Genomic DNA, 17189 nt, shown 5'->3' on the forward strand with positions numbered 1-17189 from the left:
TATTATTATTATTTTTTTCCTTATGTCCTGCCGAAGTGTAACCAAGCACTGTTTAAATTTACGTTTGATCGCGATTGTCATATGTGAATCTACCCAGAAAAATTGTACAACCGTGAACGAAGAATTTTGTATTTATGTTGTTTAATACATTAACATTTGAACTACAATCTGTTTGTGTTCTGAAGTCTGACTGGAATAAACATGGTTACCCATGTTCGTTCCATTTCAGAATACAAGAAGGGTCAGAAGTCTGACTGGAAGAAACATGGTTACCCATGTTCGTTCCATTTCAGAATACAAGAAGGGTCAAAAGTCTGACTGGAACAAACATGGTTACCCATGTTCGTTCCATTTCAGAATACAAGAAGGGTCAAAAGTCTGACTGGAACAAACATGGTTACCCATGTTCGTTCCATTTCAGAATGCAAGAAGGGAAAGAAGTCTGACTGGAACAAACATGGTTACCCATGTTCGTTCCATTTCAGAGTACAATATTTACATAATTGTAATTAAACTTTTCTTCTATAATAAAAATAAATAAGTTATCCAGCCGATAAATGTAAGCACAAATATCTATACAATAATCCTAGTCAATTAAAAATACCTATGTTCTTAACGACCCTTCAGCTGCAACAAATAAGCAAATCCGTGCGTCACTGGATTGGGAGTCCTTTTGTCGCTGGATGAGGAGTTCCTATGTCGTAAAGAACACTCGAAAAAAGGAAAACAAAAACAAAAATATTCCAAACGTCTATTACCCGGGAGTTCGAACGTCGATTGCCTGGGAGTCCACTCGTCGTTTAACTGGAAGTCTTTTCGTCGCTGAGTACTGGTCGAGTATTCTGCTAATTAGGTTCAGCAACATTTTGTTGTGTGTCCAAATGTCGGGAACCACTAGTCCTAAAGTCGATGGGCAGATGTCCTGGCGTCGTGTGCCAGATGTCCAAGTGTCGGAAACCTGCAACCAAAAGTCGATTACCCTGGAGTCCTTTTGGTAACTCGCCCAAAAGAGTGCATGCCCCAGGAGAGGTAGACAAACGCCCTATCCCTTTCATCAGCCAGAATAATGGAGGGACCTTGAAGGTTCCCTCAAATTCCGCTTGGAACGCGAGCGTCAGGGAGGCAAAGATTTGCACTGTGTGGTGTGTGACGCTTGTAGTCGAAATCAAAATGCTGCCTTCGCTCGCACTCCAAGCGGAATTTTATGGAACCTTCAAGGTCCCATGTCTAGTCTGCTTACATGAAGTTTGTCTACCTCTTCTGGTAGACCGTGGCCAAAGTGTCGCGTTTTTCAGGAACGTAGGCATTAGCACCTGTCCACAGAAGTCCGACCTAACACGGCAGCAGAGTCATAGAAACCTGGTTGGTTCACGACATAGGGGGAATCGTCTGTCGTTGTGTCTAATTTCGGAAATAGCAGTCAGAGCCTCCAGCGGGTGTGTGATAAGTGTACCAATACCCCCACCTCCCTGATTTATTTAAAACTTAAATAATTTTTTGTGGAAAAACTATAAGTCCAAATTAAATAAATTTTACAGATATCGATAGCCCTCATCAAGATCTATCTATTTCTATAAAAACATTTGAACAAATGTTCATAGAAAAAAAAATTTAAAAAAGATTATATTTTTTACTTTTGTCGATAGTGTCGAGTATATCTGTAGAGCGCAAAAACTATAAAAAAACGTCTTGTCTCAAGTTTTTTGTTTATGAATATTTTTTCAGAATTTTAAATCTGGTTCCGACGAAGATTATTTAGTCAGATTTCGCGTATGCATGCAAATCTAATTTTCAAAAATCATGAGTCAGAGATTTTTTTTCTGATATTGACAATGACCGATGTTTACTATACGTAACGCTTGTTAAAAAATTTTTTAAAATACCTCAATTTAGCTTTCATATTTTCTATTTTGCTTGCATGCATACGCTTTCCTTATTGGAATTGTTCTGTTTGTATAGTGAAGTAAATAAAAATGTGTTGTGGTGTTTACTATGCAATGCAATATTTATAGGAGCAAGTGGTCATTAAAGCTATAGTACGGCGATCTGCTTGCAAAGAACAAAGAAGGATCCAGTATGAAACTGAATGGCTTTTCCACTGCTTGCTTCTTCGAATCAAGAGTCCAAAAGCATATGACCACCCGCGGGGAGACGGCAAATCTGGAATCCTCCCATAGCCATCCCATTCAACCCTCTATCGCCTGATCAGGGGCATACCCGGCACTTTTGGCTTGAACGATTATTCCATTGATTTCATTGGTCGTAATCTGAGGGAGAAAAATGAGCATTTAAGAAAGGAGTCCCTAGTATGGGACAAAATGTCCGTAAAAAAATCGCTTAAGTATTGTAAACAAAAGATGAAGTTTGATGGATTCGTTGACTATGGTGACGTTATGATCACAGAAAAAAGTGAGAAAGTGGCGGATCATGTGCTCGTATTGATGTTCAGACCGTATAGAGTAAAATGATTGCAGTCCATAGGGGTCTACGCAACCAGTGGGGCAGCCAGTACAAATGTTATCCAACATTTGGTGGTAAAAGCCATAACTGCATTGGGTAAGATAGGTGCTATTGTAATGAATGTAGTTTGTGACGGCCACCAAACCAACAAAGGTGTTCATAGTCTGTTTGGTGTTTCGGGGAAAATGGAAGAAGTTTCAAACTTTTTTGTTCAATCTTTAGTATTTCGTATCTTTTTGTAGGAATTATATAAGTAATTCATACATTACATAAGTAAAATACATAAGCGAAACTTTAACTGTGTGGACACTGTTTATTCTAGCTCATTCTCAGCACTAACAATTTTCGTCTGCTACGGCTCTCCCATCAGACCTGTTAGCAACGAATCAAAACTCATTGGAACAGTTCGACAATTAACCGGGGATTGGGGAATTGGGTAGATTACAATGCAGGATAAGAATGAATCAATATCCACCTCTTCCTCTTCTTCCCCGGCCATCCCGACCGCCACGGCCTCTAGAAAGGAGACAGAAGGATCGAAGCATAAATAAACGGGCAGCGGAGGGTGGGATATTACACAGTTAAAGTTTCGCTTATAATTACTCATGTAATTCCAATCGGCCTTCGGGATCGCTAGAGCGATCCCTCGAGTGATTGAACAATTACATTTCGAATTACCCGCTCACTTTAACTGTGACTTCAACGCAACATTAACCCATCGTTGAGCGGGAAAAAATAGAATTTGAAACCAAATTAAGCGAAGACTGCCTTCTATAGAATCTACCAAACGTAGATTCGGAGGACCATGATCCCGCTGACAGTATGTCTTTTATCGGGACTCCACAGTCGGAAGCTTTAGATGAGTCCGCCCCTCGGGTAGAGTGGGCACTAAACACCGCCGTATTCACTCCAGCGTCTTTTAGTAGCCGTTTAATCCAATGTGCCACCGTCGATGGAGAAACGGGCAAGTGTGGCTCGATCAGACTTATCAAGAGGCTGCTTATATTACGGGGGTTTCTTAACGGGCTGGTAATGTAGATGTAGAAACCAAGGCAGTCTACTGGGCAAAGATCCTTGTTAGCGAATTTGCTATAATAAAACGATTTTAGAGGCCCTGCGTGCCGTGCTTTGCGAGGTTTGCCCAGCGACAACGAGGCCCCCGAATTTGATAAGGAGACCGAAGAGGCAACTATCGCCGTGATTTCCGACACTCTCAGCAAAGACGATAAGGCCAATAGAGTGACCAGTTTCCTTGTCAACGCCCGGAAATCCAAATCTTCGTTATGTCCCAGACTTTCGATGTAATCTAAAACTCCGTCAACTGCCCAGGTGCATTGATATCTGGGTTTGGGAGGGTTCCTGTTGTAGGCTCCTTTAATAAGCTGCTTGACTAGTGGGTTGCGACCAATTTCAGATCCACCAACATGATCCAGTGTAGACGAAAGCATCGACCTATGCATATTGATGGCACTGTAAGAACTACCCGAAGACTGTAAAAAGGTTAGAAATTCCAAAACGTGATTTAGGCTACTCGACAAGGGATCCTATTCCTTTCCAGGCACCAATTGGGCCAATGCTTCCACGCGGTTTGGTAAGCAGATGATGTGGAAGGTCTTGATCCGTCCAGCAATAATGAGACCACTTCTCCCGAAAGTCCCTGCTGACAAAGGTGGTGCCTGATAATGGCCATGCAGCTAAGAGAAGAGATCCTCCTTGTAACAGCGGATGCGGTAGCCCTGCGCTCGAAATCAGAAGGTGCGCTTCGGGGTGAAGTATCAGCGGTACGTCCACTACTACTACGATAGGGTCAGACTGGGCAGATTAGGACCACTGATGGCTTGTCCCTCCAGACTTTTGCCAGACAGCGCGGAATCAGTCCAAAAGGCGGGAAGGCATAGCCTTGAAAGTCCTTCCAGTTCCATGCGAAAGCGTTGGTTCCAAAGGCACCTGGATGAGGGTTCCAGGAAATAAACCTCGGTAGCTGGGCGTTCCAAGATGCTGCAAACAAATCAATATCCATTTGCCATAATTTATTCAACCGGTAAAAAACTTCCTCGTCCAGTTTCCAATCCGCCGGATCTGGTTACGCCCTTGACTCTTGATCGGCCACCGTGTTTAGAATCCCCAGCAGATGAATTGCCTTGACTACAATATTGCGGCTTTCGCACCAGTTAGAAACCTTAACTGCCAGCTCGCAAAGGTTTTTTGCCCTGGTCCCCCCTCCTTTATTGATGTAACTCACCGAGGTTAGGTTATCGAGGTATACATGAATGACAATATCCTGGGACGCGGCCAAAAAGCAGTTCAGCGCATTCCAGGCAGCCATAAGCTCAAGTTCGTTGATGTTCTTAAGCCGATTCTCGCCTGTCCAAGGACTTTTGGCCGTAATCCCGTCGCACACGCAACCCCATCCCGTTAGAGATGCATCGGACAAAATGGTAACGTCCGGCTCGTCGCAAGAGTACCACCACAACAGGTCTGTCTTCGCGTCTGAAGGTAACGAGACAAGGGTGTCGAGATTTCCCCTGTTCTTGTGGAGAGCGTGAATGAGGAAATTTTTCGCGCATCGATAGTGCGACTGTGCGAAGGGCACCTCAGCGGTGCACCATGAAAAATTCCCCAATAAGGATGACAAAGTCCTTAACGAGACCCTTTCTTTAAATATAGCTTTAGAACAAAGCGAACGGATCACTGTTCCTTTCTCGGAAGGAAGGGATAGTGATAGCGAGACTGAGTCCACCAGTATCCCCAGGAACTCAATAGTTTAGGTGGGTTTTTGGACAGATTTTTTTCCAATTTACAATAAAGCCTAAGTACTGTAACAGTTTGACCGTGAACTTAAAGACTTTGCTTACGCCTGTCCTAGACTGATCTATCAACAAAATATCGTCTTAGTAGATTACTAGCCGGAAGCCCAATCTACGTAAGAATGCCATAACAGGCTTTAAAAATTTGGTGAAAGGGCGAGGTGTACAGGCTAAGCCGAAAGGTAGGCAATCGAATTGGTAACTAAGGCCCCTCCACCTAAAGCAAAGGAATTTCTTGTGTTCATTGCAGGCATTTATGAAGGCCGGATCTTAACTGAGTCGCGAGACACATTCGGCTCACCCATTTGGATAGATCGCTTGGATCTAAACTGTTATTCGCAGGGAGCTAGGGGCACTCCGAGGGGTTCCCTAACCTGTCGAAGTCACAATGTCCTCCGGGATGTCCATTGCTGCCGTGTAGAGGGTGAGTGCGGTGTGGCCCCCGGAGGTGATCATAATCACCGGGAGCCGGTTGCCGCTGAGGTGAGGTACCTGATGGTACGTAATTTGGCCCGAGTTTTTTGTTGTGAGGGGCGGTCGACAATTGGACTAACGGCCTATCTCGGTGGGCTAGTTGGTGTGTACCAATTGCCGTGGACACCATGGGAGGTCATGCTAAGCATGAAAGCTATGGCGGCCACCTGTGCACGCACGGGGCGGATTTGGCCGCATACCCTCCCGTGGGTCGATCGTGAGTCGCCAGAGCGCGCCCTCCACTACGAGCGGCCCCGAGCCGCTCAGGGTAGAAGGGATGCCCGTGTTGCAATGCGAGACCAAAGGGAGCAATTTGGTGACGGTGTCCAGGCACCCGAACCAGTGGCTGGGTTTGACCCGGAGGCTCTTGTTGCAGACGGTGCGGTGCCCTTGATACATAATTGCAGGAATTCGTTGTGCATGCACAGGGACTGTCAAATAGGCATCTTTGAGATCCAACTTCAAAAAGCAATCGTTTTCCCTAACGATAGTCTTTAGCGAAGGCAACCCTTCCATTTTAAAATGCTCATATCTGATGCACTCCTTAAAGACTTCGCTTACGCCTGTCCCAGACTGATCTATCAACAAAATATCGTCTTAGTAGATTACTAGTCGGAAGCCCAATCTACGTAAGAATGCCATAACAGGCTTTAAAAATTTGGTGAAAGTGCGAGGTGTACAGGCTAAGCCGAAAGGTAGGCAATCGAATTGGTAACTAAGGCCCCTCCACCTAAAGCAAAGGAATTTCTTGTGTTCATTGCAGGCATTTATGAAGGCCGGATCTTAACTGAGTCGCGAGACACATTTGGCTCACCCATTTGGATTGATCGCTTGGATCTAAACTGTTATTCGCAGGGGGCTAGGGGCACTCCGAGGGGTTCCCTAACCTGTCGAAGTCACAATGTCCTCCGGGATGTCCATTGCTGCCGTGTAGAGGGTGAGTGCGGTGTGGCCCCCGGAGGTGATCATAATCACCGGGAGCCTGTTGCCGCTGAGGTGAGGTACCTGAGGGTACGTTATTTGGCCCGAGTTTTTTTGTTGTGAGGGGCGGTCGACAATTGGACTAACGGCCTATCTCGGTGGGCTAGTTGGTGTGTACCAATTGCCGTGGACACCAAGGGAGGTCATGCTAAGCATGAAGGATATGGCGGCCACCTGTGCACGCACGGGGCGGATTTGGCCGCATACCCTCCCTTGGGTCGATCGTGAGTCGCCAGAGCGCGCCCTCCACTACGAGCGGCTCCGAGCCGCTCAGGGTAGAAGGGATGCCCGTGTTGCAATGCGAGACCAAAGGGAGCAATTTGGTGATGGTGTTCAGGCACCCGAACCAGTTGCTGGGTTTGACCCGGAGGCTCTCGTTGCAGACGGTGTGGTGCCCTTGATACATAATTGCAGGAATTGGTTGTGCATGCATAGGGACTGTCAAATAGGCATCTTTGAGATCCAACTTCAAAAAGCAATCGTTTACCCTAACGATAGTCTTTAGCGAAGGCAACCCTTCCATTTTAAAATGCTCATATCTGATGCACTCCTTAAGGCTTTTTAAATTTATAATAGGTCTAAAACCCCCCGACCTCTTAGGGATGGCAAACACCCGGCTATAAAAACCCTCCTTTACCAAGGACATCCTTGAAATGGCCTTCTTAACCAACAAACTAGTGATCTCTTGGTCACAGTCTCACAGATCTCCACCGTTGTGGAACCCAGAACACCTTCCGACGGAAGTTGAGTTTGAAATGGCCTGGTCGTGAATTCCACTCAGAGGCCTTGTGCCATGGTATCTAGGATCCAAGAATCTTTCGATACTTTCCGCCAGTTCTTGGCAAAATCTTTAAGCCTGGAACCGACACAAAAGTAATCCCCAACATGGTACATAGGGAAAACATACCTTCCGGTGTGGTCCGATGAACCTCCTCCTCGACCACCCAAGTAGGAAGGCATTCCAGAATACTGGAACGGGCCGTTCGTTGAGCGCCCCGCCGTTGAATGCCGGGCCTCCGTGTGCTGACGTGTCGCAGCCGAGATCGACGAGGTGTTGGCCCCCTCCTGGCCAAATTACCTCTCTGCAGCTTGGCGTCCACATCTGCTTCGCCCACCATGTGGTCCAAGAAATTCCTCCCAAACAGTTTGGAAATCTCTTCAACCGAAAACAACTCCGGATTTCTTAGGAGTCCCTTCAATTTAGGGTCCGTTACCTTCAGCACATTCAGACGACGGCTCTTTGTAATGTTGTGAAAGGCATCCACCCACAATCTTAGCTCGGCTGAGCACAACTTAAACGTTGGCTGGTCCGGCCATGCCACATGCATGCCCATGAGACATAGTAAGGGGTTGACAATATCAAGCACCTTAAACTGTGATGAAAACAGCGAGCTTTCTCTTTTAAGAGCCGCGGGCCCATAAGGCCCGCCGCAATCCGACGCTGCATAGAGTCGTCCAACTTGGGGCAACTCAACTCGAAGTGCTTATCCTCAAAAGAGGGAACGCACACCTCTCTTAACTCCTTCATGTCCGATAGCTTTTGTCCCCTGGCCATCCAGCTAGCCAGTGCCTCGGTAACCACTTTCGGTATCTCGAAGGAAGAGTCTGGAACTGGTGAGGATCAGTGGCGTTTGCCCGGCCCTGCTAGACGGATTTCAACGATGCCTGACGATACAGGCTGTCACGCTCCTTTCCACTATGGTGGTCTCGTCTCTCCCCACGCCCGGGGGGTTAAAGGCGACGGCTAGGATTTCTCGATCTAGAACTGCAATGGCGTCTCCTCGATCTCGATCTGCTACGGGAGCGATGATAATCACGCCTCTTTCGATACTCTGGATACCTACGCCTAGGTTGTCTCGAGCGGGATCTACGCCTAGACGTGTTCACGGGTCGTAACGTCTAGAAGACGTATACCAATCCTGAGAGTACGATCTAGAAAACTGTCGACGGGGGGGAACGACTTACGGTCTTGAAACATTCCCCGCTCCGGTCCGGAGATCTTGAGCTTCGTTGTGGTTTTTTTAACGCGGCAATCAGTATCTCGCCCACACCTGGTGCAGTAGCTTGAGGCAGTACCCCTTGGTTCAGCAACGTGTTTGAGCTTAGGACTCGATCGAATACTTCGTCCAAGTTGGACGTTGTCTGCTTCACCGTACCTTTTAGTTGTAGTCGCTTACTTTTAGGAATATTCCCGTTTTCACCACTTTTCGAACCTGCCATCTGGCCGTCTGACACACCGAACAAATCTTCGACTCTAGAGTTAATGGATAATACTGAAGAATCACGCCCCTCTCTACTTGAAATCACAGAGCTAGGCATGACCGTGCTGTGTGAGGAGCTAAACAGGTCTGATTGGAGAGCCGTAGCAGACAAAAATTGTTAGTGCTGAGAATTAGCTAGAATAAACAGTGTCCACACAGTTAAAGTGAGCGGGTAATTCAAAATGTAATATGCATCCATCCAACCCCGGCAACAAAATATATTTTCTGTTTGATGTGCCCCATATTATGAAGTGCATAAGAAATCGTATTTTCAAACACAAATATGCAGTGTTCTGCCGAATAAGGAAAAAATTTATTTGAATATGAATACGAATAAAATGAAAATTGAATCGAATAAAGAATAAGAATAAAGAATAAAAATAAAAAATGAAGAATAAAGAATAAAGAATAAAAATAAAATTTATTTTTATTCGTATTTCGAATAAATTTTCGAATAAATTTTCGAATAAAATAATTTCTAATGATTTTCTTAATTTAAGGATGATGTTTCGATTTTTTAATCATAAAATTAAAAACAATTAATAATAAATAATTAAGCAAGTGATTTCTTTATTTTGGTGACACAGCCAGTCCAATCAAATCAAACAAAAAAAACTTCAAAATCAACGGAATCCAGATTCATGGAACAGTAGAAAATGGAAACGGAAAAAAAAATTGAAACAAGTCCAAATTAATACGTAAACGTAACAGCTTAGTTTTATACTTTAAGTTCTTCCAGAAGTAGTATCACTAATTCAAGAGTGTGCTAGTAGCAGACAATTATTGGCCTCATGACATTTTCAATGGCTAAACGGAAAAAATAACTCCAAACAAAAGAGCAACGGCTAGCGGAAACAAAGATTTTTAAACTTAGAGGAACTTTATTTTTTATTCGATTTTTCCATTTAAATTTTGGATAATCGAATAAAAAAAAAATAAAATACAGGTAAAAAATATTCGAGAATAAAGAATAAGAATAAATCGAATGTAATGTAATGTAATGTAATGTCTGGCGCTACCTACCGTCCAGTTTCATTCCTATCGCCACCAGGGGATGTGCTACTGGACATTATCTCCAGGGTGTTCGGAAAGTTTGGCCTTATAAAACTATATTTGTCATTGACTATTGCTATTCATCCTCTGGAAAACACTTATTCGTTGCTGTAATAGGGTGCAAATATTTGTGTAGGTATAACATGGTTTTTTCTGTTTGATTCTTACAAGGTGTATAATAATAATTGAATGTTTCTATATTCTTATAGCTCTTTCATTTTTCTGGAATTTGATGGCCTTGTTGCATAACTTTCCTTGGTCTTGGGTTGCATCATTAAAAAGGAACGCCATTTCGCTATCTTTCCCTCTTATTGCCGGCTTTCTGATCTACTCTGATTATTCCTACACTCAGAAGTGTAAGGCTCGCCAATTTTCTGCAGTAAAAGGACAATCTGAAGATCTTGAAAATGTCAATGCTTAAAGAGCTTTCCATGACATGGAGCTTTGTAAAGCAGAAAAAACATTTGGTGGTCATCTTCCCTATTGTCGCCTACCTGATTGGATGGAAACTGGAGAAAATTGAGTATGAAAGGATGACTCTGTTTAGAGATAGAAGTGCTTTGTTTGGAAGAGAGCATGGTCCAGATTACAAACCATCATGGTGATTGTACTTTATTTAGGGCAGTTGTAATGTAGCTCACAAATAAACAGATAAAAGTCATACATTTTTATTCACCTTGCTCACAAAATCGATCCACAGGAATTTAAAATTTTTTCATTTGCTTCCTTATTAAAGCCATTCGTTGTTTATGAGCTTCGGTTACAGGCGCCCTTTTATACGGCCTAAGCTCATCTGTTCCAAAGCCAGGAATCCACATATTCCATTGTCTTTCTACAAATTTAAATGTTATAACTATGTTTTACAATATGTAAAAACTAATACCTAAATGCATCTGAACATCAGTCACATCTAGCGCAGTAGCTTGTCTGTGTTTGGCAAGTTGGCAAGAAGCATTCACTGTAGACTCAATGAAATCATCAGCAATTTGCAACAATAGCTCCTCAACTTCTTCATCTAACTGCTCATTGGGGTCTACTTCTCTAACCAAGTCTTGAAGTCTGCTCCTTGTAAGAACCTGAGGTTTCACCATCGCAGAATATAACAAATGCATGTATCCAAATGAACAAATTAAAAAACAAAACAATGAATTTTCCCAAAGAAATTATCTGACACTAAGGGTCTCACCTGGTTCTCGTTATTTCCTCCACTGGTTGAACTCGAATTCTGTGCATTTGAGTAGTTTGTTGATGACGAACCTGAAGCGTTCTGCGACATTTATTTTGAAGTTGATAGCACTACCAAATTTTATTCGTCAAGAGCGTCTCTATGAACTTGTTCTGGGTACTAGTTTATACACTTTATAGGGAAAAATTTCATAGAGTTGAATTTTCATCAAGGCTAATAATCCTATAGCGTTTCCCAAAGAGATAGCAAACAGTATCCTCACTGTATGTTACACGGCCAAGATCCCTGCTGCCACAAAATAGGTAGTGAATACTGAATACATTAGCACGATATAATAGCAAGGTACACGATCGCCGTGCCAGTCTCTGTAGGGGAAAACGGCGGGTGTTTACTAAGTGGTTTCAGGATTCCACGCTAGGTTCGCTAGTCTAGGAGGCCGGTCGTCTACAGGGGTGATAGGGCAAAAAACCTTTTTTTATTTTTAGATTTTTTAAATTATCAGTTCGTGTGCTAGAAAAGTAAATCCACTAGGACTCCTTTTCATTCCCGATTTTTTGGGAACAAAATCAAAATGACGGTGCAATTTGGGAATTTGTTATTCATGTTTTAAATTCACCCTATTTTGAAAAATTGCGCCGTTTGCGTCGCAATTTTTTGCCGTTTGCGGCAAAGGGCGTTCGGGTGAACATTTTTGAGCCCCGATCTCAATCAGATTACAATCAATCGATCGACGTAAAAACATAATCGATCGAGTCGAAATCGATTATTATGATGAAAATCGGGGAGTCCACCCTGGTTGCCCCGATAAAAACCCGACCTAAACTTCGTAGTTGAATTCAGGCGCCATTTTTGTAAATGGCGTCAGGGAAAGTGGATTAACCTCGATGTTTGCCGCGCCCCGCCCCGGATGACGACGGTGCACTTCGATTCATCCCCGATTTCCCTTTTCCGGGGCGGGGCGGTTAACCCGATTTTGGCTAATCGGGGCCGATCGCTAGAAACAGGCAATTTGCTGTTCTGCCACTATACTGGCGAAAACACGACCAGTAGATCGAAAACACTAAGTCTAAACACAGAAAAATGGAGAATAACACTCGAGAGCCATTAACTGAAGAATCCAATAACTAACTAACTTAGGTTACTGCTCTGAGTACTACCAAAGGTAGAAAGGTAAGTTCTGGGTATTCTTAAGGGTTGAAGGTTCTAGGTAAAAGTTAACATATGAGTTACTGCAAGGGATATGTAAGTGGAATTTTGGGTAAAATAAAGAAGGCAAACAACTTCAAGGTGTTCTGTGGAATAAACCTAGCCGGGATTCCTTTCGCAAACGACCTTGATAGATAACTAGACGTATACATGCGTCACCTCTACGTTGTAATCGTTACAGTAGGCTAGGCTATGACAAAAATATCACGAAGCGCAAGAATTCAACCTGAAAGATATGGAACTTACCAATGCTTACAGATTGCTTACAGAAGCAAAAAAATTACCACTAATCTTGCTTACGTCTTTCAACAAATATTAGTGTGGATCAAGCAGGGAATTTTAATTTGTGGGAATTTTCTTATTATTATTAGATACCGTAGCCCTTTGTCGTTTCCGCAAGGCTGGAACAATTGGCGACGAAGACGAACATGAGCAGTGAGATCTTAAGCACACAAAAATAAATAAATAAACCATCAGCTTCATGTGTGCTAAAATTATCTTGATGGGCACACGGCCAACAGCCTTCTACGACGCAGAAGATTGCCCCACGAAGACCGTCAAATTGCTAAGACTTACGCAATTATTACCTAACTTTAACGGTTTGATGCACTGCTAGTTGTAAGACAAGATTGCATCTATTGTACTAACAATTGAGGAAAAGTCCAAAAATAAATTCTTCTTCCTATGAATAGCAACTAAAAGAAAGTGTTTTTTATTAGAAATGAAATGGGGAGTCGAATAAAATTTTTATAAAATCAGTTTAATTAAACTGACAATAAAAGCACAATAGGTGGTATGCAAGTTGTTTAGTTTCCGTACATTGTTACTTGATTCGATTGACGGTAAATCGGCTTCAAACTGCGAGCTATCTCGACGTAGAGCCGTGAAGACGTAGTCCGTCTTCACTAGAGCGTGAAGAACACACGTTATGCTGTATAAGGTAAATAATTAACATTACAACCTCAAGCACACATACTTTCATGGTTTATAAAACCATATCCAAGGTCACTGTGATTATAAACAAATTACTTATCAGGTGAGATTTACAGTAATTTACAGCCAACAGTGAACGACAGATCATGCATGATCCTCATATTAAACGAAAATAATTAAGTTTTGATGATTGTTCGTTAGCTGAAATGACGTAGTCTAGTCGAAATGTTTTTCTACGAAATAACAAGAGATCAAAGGGGATTAATTTCGAAGGAATGTCACAAACATGGCTGGTAAAAATGTCAGTCTTATATTAATTAGTCATGATCGATATAGTTCAACGATTGAAAAACAAACTCAGAACTAGTAAAGACTGAAGACATTCGGCAAGTGCAAAGACGATTTAAGCTTGAAATCAATTAGTGAGCTTCAAGGCGATCAATGCACGAATCGCTCTGAATTGACTTTTGAATGATCTGTTAGGCAGGATGTTATCAGCTATTTTCTAACTAACTGTTGGCATTTCGAGGTAGCGCAGAGCTTAACTTATAACTCTATGTCGTATTGCTGCATCAAGAACTAGCGGCAACCAACTGGCTAGCGGGGATATGTTCTGGTAACCAAATTCATTAAGTCAGAATATTTTATTACACTTGTCTTCCTTAGTTTTCCGTCGCAAGCTGAGCGGAATGTCCTCGTCAGAAGAAAAATCTGTGATGGTCAGCAATTTCGTATCTAAACTCCTTTTGATAGGTTTTGGTTCAGCCTTTTCTCTTCGTTTTATCTTTCTTGGGATTGGTTGAGTCACCCTTCATTTTGTAAGCAGTTTTAATATTGTCATCACATGGTGGAGAAAAAAAAAATGTACCTGTGTATTCTTTTGATGTTCCCAGAAGCGGCCAAGTCTTGAACGAAGGCATTCCATTCCGTATCAAAAGAGCTTTTCCACTCCTCCCACTTCTCGTCGGAAACTATAGGATCTGATTTTATTGGCGTTGCATCAATCAAAAATTTATCGGTTGATGAGATATGGATCACTGACTTTCCGAGAGACGGCATCTTTAAATTCGGTGGATTCGTTATTCGGTCAGGTTGCCTATCTGGCGACCTATTGTTAGAATAGTCAACAGCTATACAGACTTGGTTTTGCTGCATTTGAGAAACGCCAGAGGCACCAGATTGCAAGCTTTTGCATTCGTGAGTAGCCAGTTCTTTTTTCGGCCAAGAAACCAAAACATCTTCGGATATTGAATTATTTTTGCCATTCTTTGAAAATAAAACATTAGGCAATGTAATGCTGCTGTTACTCAGGTAACGCTGTTTTGGATAATTAATAACACTCATGCGCTCTTCGTTTTTCTTGGTTGCCTCCACTGACGAAACTGCTGTACAATTTTTTGGCTGTTGAATGACACTAACCCCACCTACTTCACTGTCTAAGTTATTCCCAGTTCTCATCCCTGACAGCTCGTTTAAATAGGCTTGCCGGTGTGGACGAAAGTCAGTTGAAAGGCGGGAAGGTACATCAGCTTCCACATTTGCACGGAATGATGCGAAGGCAATATTACTTGAAGTTGTTTTGGGAAGCTCTTGAATTTGGTAGTTCTGTTGAAGGGGGGTCTGTTTCGGGGGATGTTTCATCATTTCAGGATTTTGAAGAACCTTCGGTCGTTCATCAGGAATCCCTAATGAAGTATACTCGTATTTTTGTCTTGTCAACTTATTCTCGATCGAAATGTTCTGGATCTTTGAACCCCATTCTGAGCTCTGTCGCTCGAGAGTTGGTATGTCCTGCTGCTTCGAATATCGGTGCAGGGGACACGGTCGATTAAACAGGCAATCACAGGAAACAGACGCCGGCGTATGTTCTGCCTGATTACGTCGATCCGATGCTAAATGCAAGGGTTGGTTGTAAAATTTTCCGAATGTTGGCTGACAACCACTTTCTCGAAAACTCATCAAGTTTACATTGTCTCGCGAAGCCACTGTACGTTGAGATTGGTGAATATTATTGGATCTAAAATCTTGAACAAATGCCGGTCTAACGAAATTTGATGAATATGAGGAACAATCACCTGATTCCGGCAACTCCCGATGCAAATTATTAACAGCGGGAACCATGCATTCATTATTTTTCACTGAAACTTGCTGCTGGTGACCTTGACATGACGCTGGTGTAACCACACGAGGGTTTGTGGCAAAAACAGCCGGGATGGGCGGATTATAATTTAATCGAGTATTTGACGAAACATCACCATCTTCTGAATAGATGGTTTGTTGCCACACTTTTTGTTCTGCATACGGTATTCTGGGTGTATGAGCAGGGTACACGGCAGTGGACTGAATCCAAGTATGATGCTTAACTTCCATATTCGGCGCATGAAATTCGTCAACTTGCTGTGAAGACTGGCTCTGTTGCTTGCTGGTAAAGTTTTTGGAGTAAGGTGCAGGATAATATTGGGACACTGTTCCATGGATGCTTGGCTGAGTAGGACAGTTTGATTTGATCACTTGAGAATGAGACTGTAGATTGTATGATGTCTCATGATTCATTTTTACACCATTTTTAGCTTCAGGAAAATTAATGAATGGTGGTGCAATACCAACACCATTATCTTTGGGTTTTCCTGGATGCCCTTGGAAGAATTCGCGGGTTCCTCGAATTAAATGGGAAAAGTCCATGTTGTCTGAATTCCTACAAGACACTTTCAACAGCAACTCAAAATTTAACAGAATAATAGATGGAGGAATATTTTAAAAATTGCACTGTATGACATAGATAAACATGAATTTGCAGTATTCAAATTGAATCCTTATGCAGCCTTATGTGTTTGCATGAGCACATTCAGAAGGGTTGCTTGCTATTATGGTATTGAAGGAAACAAGGGAATTGATTCTACTTGTTAAAAATATTGCAACCTATTAATGCAAAAAAAGATTTGACAACCTTACGAACATATTCTTAGGTACAATATCTTCACATGTAGTGATTCTTTGAAGCTATGTTTGCAAGATGTGTAAATATTTTCATTTGGTAAATACCTGCACCGTTGGGCTCTTTGAGGATTCCACGTTTCCGTAAATGATATGAAAGTTAATTCATACTACGGTCTTTTTAAGAGAACAGTAACAACATCACTTCTGTTCTTAGTTTTTCTAAACTAGATGCAAAATTGGCATGACACTTAAAACGTTTTACGACCACTCTGTAGGTTATACCTAAAGCTGAATAGACTGAACTGTTTAGTCAATTATGTAATTACCCACAAGCCTTTTGATTTACAATATGTTATCAACATCTAACAAGTCCATGGACAAGGCTAACGTATTCCTCATGAACACGGGTTGTTTGGATGTTGTTGCGCTACTACGCCTAAATTGGCAGACAAACACGAAAACGAAATACTGGATGAAATTATTTTTAAACAAGACGTAAGACGTAACTACGTCAGCACCATAAGATGGTAAGTGTGTTATTTTTTCCATATTATTTATTTTGAAAAGTATAACATATTTTTTTTAACGTATTTAAGAATCAATGAAGATATTAAAATAAACTAGCCCACGGTGCAGCCAGTTACTTCCTAGTTCCTACATTTTTCTAGGACGATCGATTTTGCTAAACTATTCCAGCAACAGCGATAGAAGTATTTTTTAAATGGAAAATTTACAAATGGGGTCGAATAAATTAAATTGCTAAAAGTACGGACTACGGAGCCTGAAACGTTAAGGAAAAAACTTAAAAAAGTCGGAACTCGGACTCTCGATCAGAGATGAGCAGAAGCAGAAGACGGTTGACGGGTTTCAGCGGGTGTGGTAAGAAGGGGA

At 42.3% G+C, this 17189-nt stretch overlaps 2 protein-coding genes and 2 long non-coding RNA genes across 9 annotated transcripts; 2 read left to right on the plus strand and 2 right to left on the minus strand.

Annotated features, from left to right (window-relative positions):
* Positions 1–9969: 9969 nt before the first annotated feature.
* Positions 9970–10697, plus strand: LOC116927787. Its single transcript, XR_004396761.2, has 2 exons — positions 9970–10172; positions 10246–10697. It is a non-coding gene; the product is annotated as an uncharacterized LOC116927787 (long non-coding RNA).
* Positions 10689–11957, minus strand: LOC116927782 (transcription initiation factor TFIID subunit 12). Of its 2 annotated transcripts, none has more exons than XM_032934846.2 (3): positions 11223–11957; positions 10920–11112; positions 10689–10864 (listed from the first exon to the last, which is right to left on the minus strand). In XM_032934846.2, the coding sequence occupies exons 1-3, from the start codon at positions 11310–11312 to the stop codon at positions 10797–10799; spliced, it is 351 nt and encodes a 116-aa protein (XP_032790737.2). In that variant the 5' UTR covers positions 11313–11957; the 3' UTR covers positions 10689–10796. The 2 variants fall into 2 exon arrangements, with proteins under 2 accessions (XP_032790737.2, XP_032790736.1); XM_032934845.2 differs by having other exon boundaries at positions 10689–10868; positions 11223–11916.
* Positions 11958–12209: 252 nt separating this feature from the next.
* On the plus strand, positions 12210–13117 carry LOC116927799. Its single transcript, XR_004396778.2, has 2 exons — positions 12210–12392; positions 12800–13117. It is a non-coding gene; the product is annotated as an uncharacterized LOC116927799 (long non-coding RNA).
* Positions 13118–13169: 52 nt separating this feature from the next.
* LOC116927713 lies at positions 13170–17151 on the minus strand. Of its 5 annotated transcripts, XM_045177043.1 has the most exons (4): positions 16404–17151; positions 14230–16066; positions 14013–14170; positions 13170–13359 (listed from the first exon to the last, which is right to left on the minus strand). In XM_045177043.1, exons 2-4 carry the CDS (start codon positions 16041–16043, stop codon positions 13355–13357), a joined length of 1977 nt encoding a protein of 658 aa, XP_045032978.1. In that variant the 5' UTR covers positions 16044–16066; positions 16404–17151; the 3' UTR covers positions 13170–13354. The 5 variants fall into 5 exon arrangements, with proteins under 5 accessions (XP_045032978.1, XP_045032977.1, XP_045032976.1 ...); XM_045177042.1 differs by having other exon boundaries at positions 13170–14170; positions 14230–16056; XM_045177041.1 differs by having other exon boundaries at positions 13170–14170; positions 14230–16079.
* Positions 17152–17189: the final 38 nt, after the last annotated feature.

Source organism: Daphnia magna, linkage group LG7, assembly GCF_020631705.1.
Source record: "Daphnia magna isolate NIES linkage group LG7, ASM2063170v1.1, whole genome shotgun sequence".
Taxonomy (NCBI): Eukaryota; Metazoa; Arthropoda; class Branchiopoda; order Diplostraca; family Daphniidae; genus Daphnia; species Daphnia magna.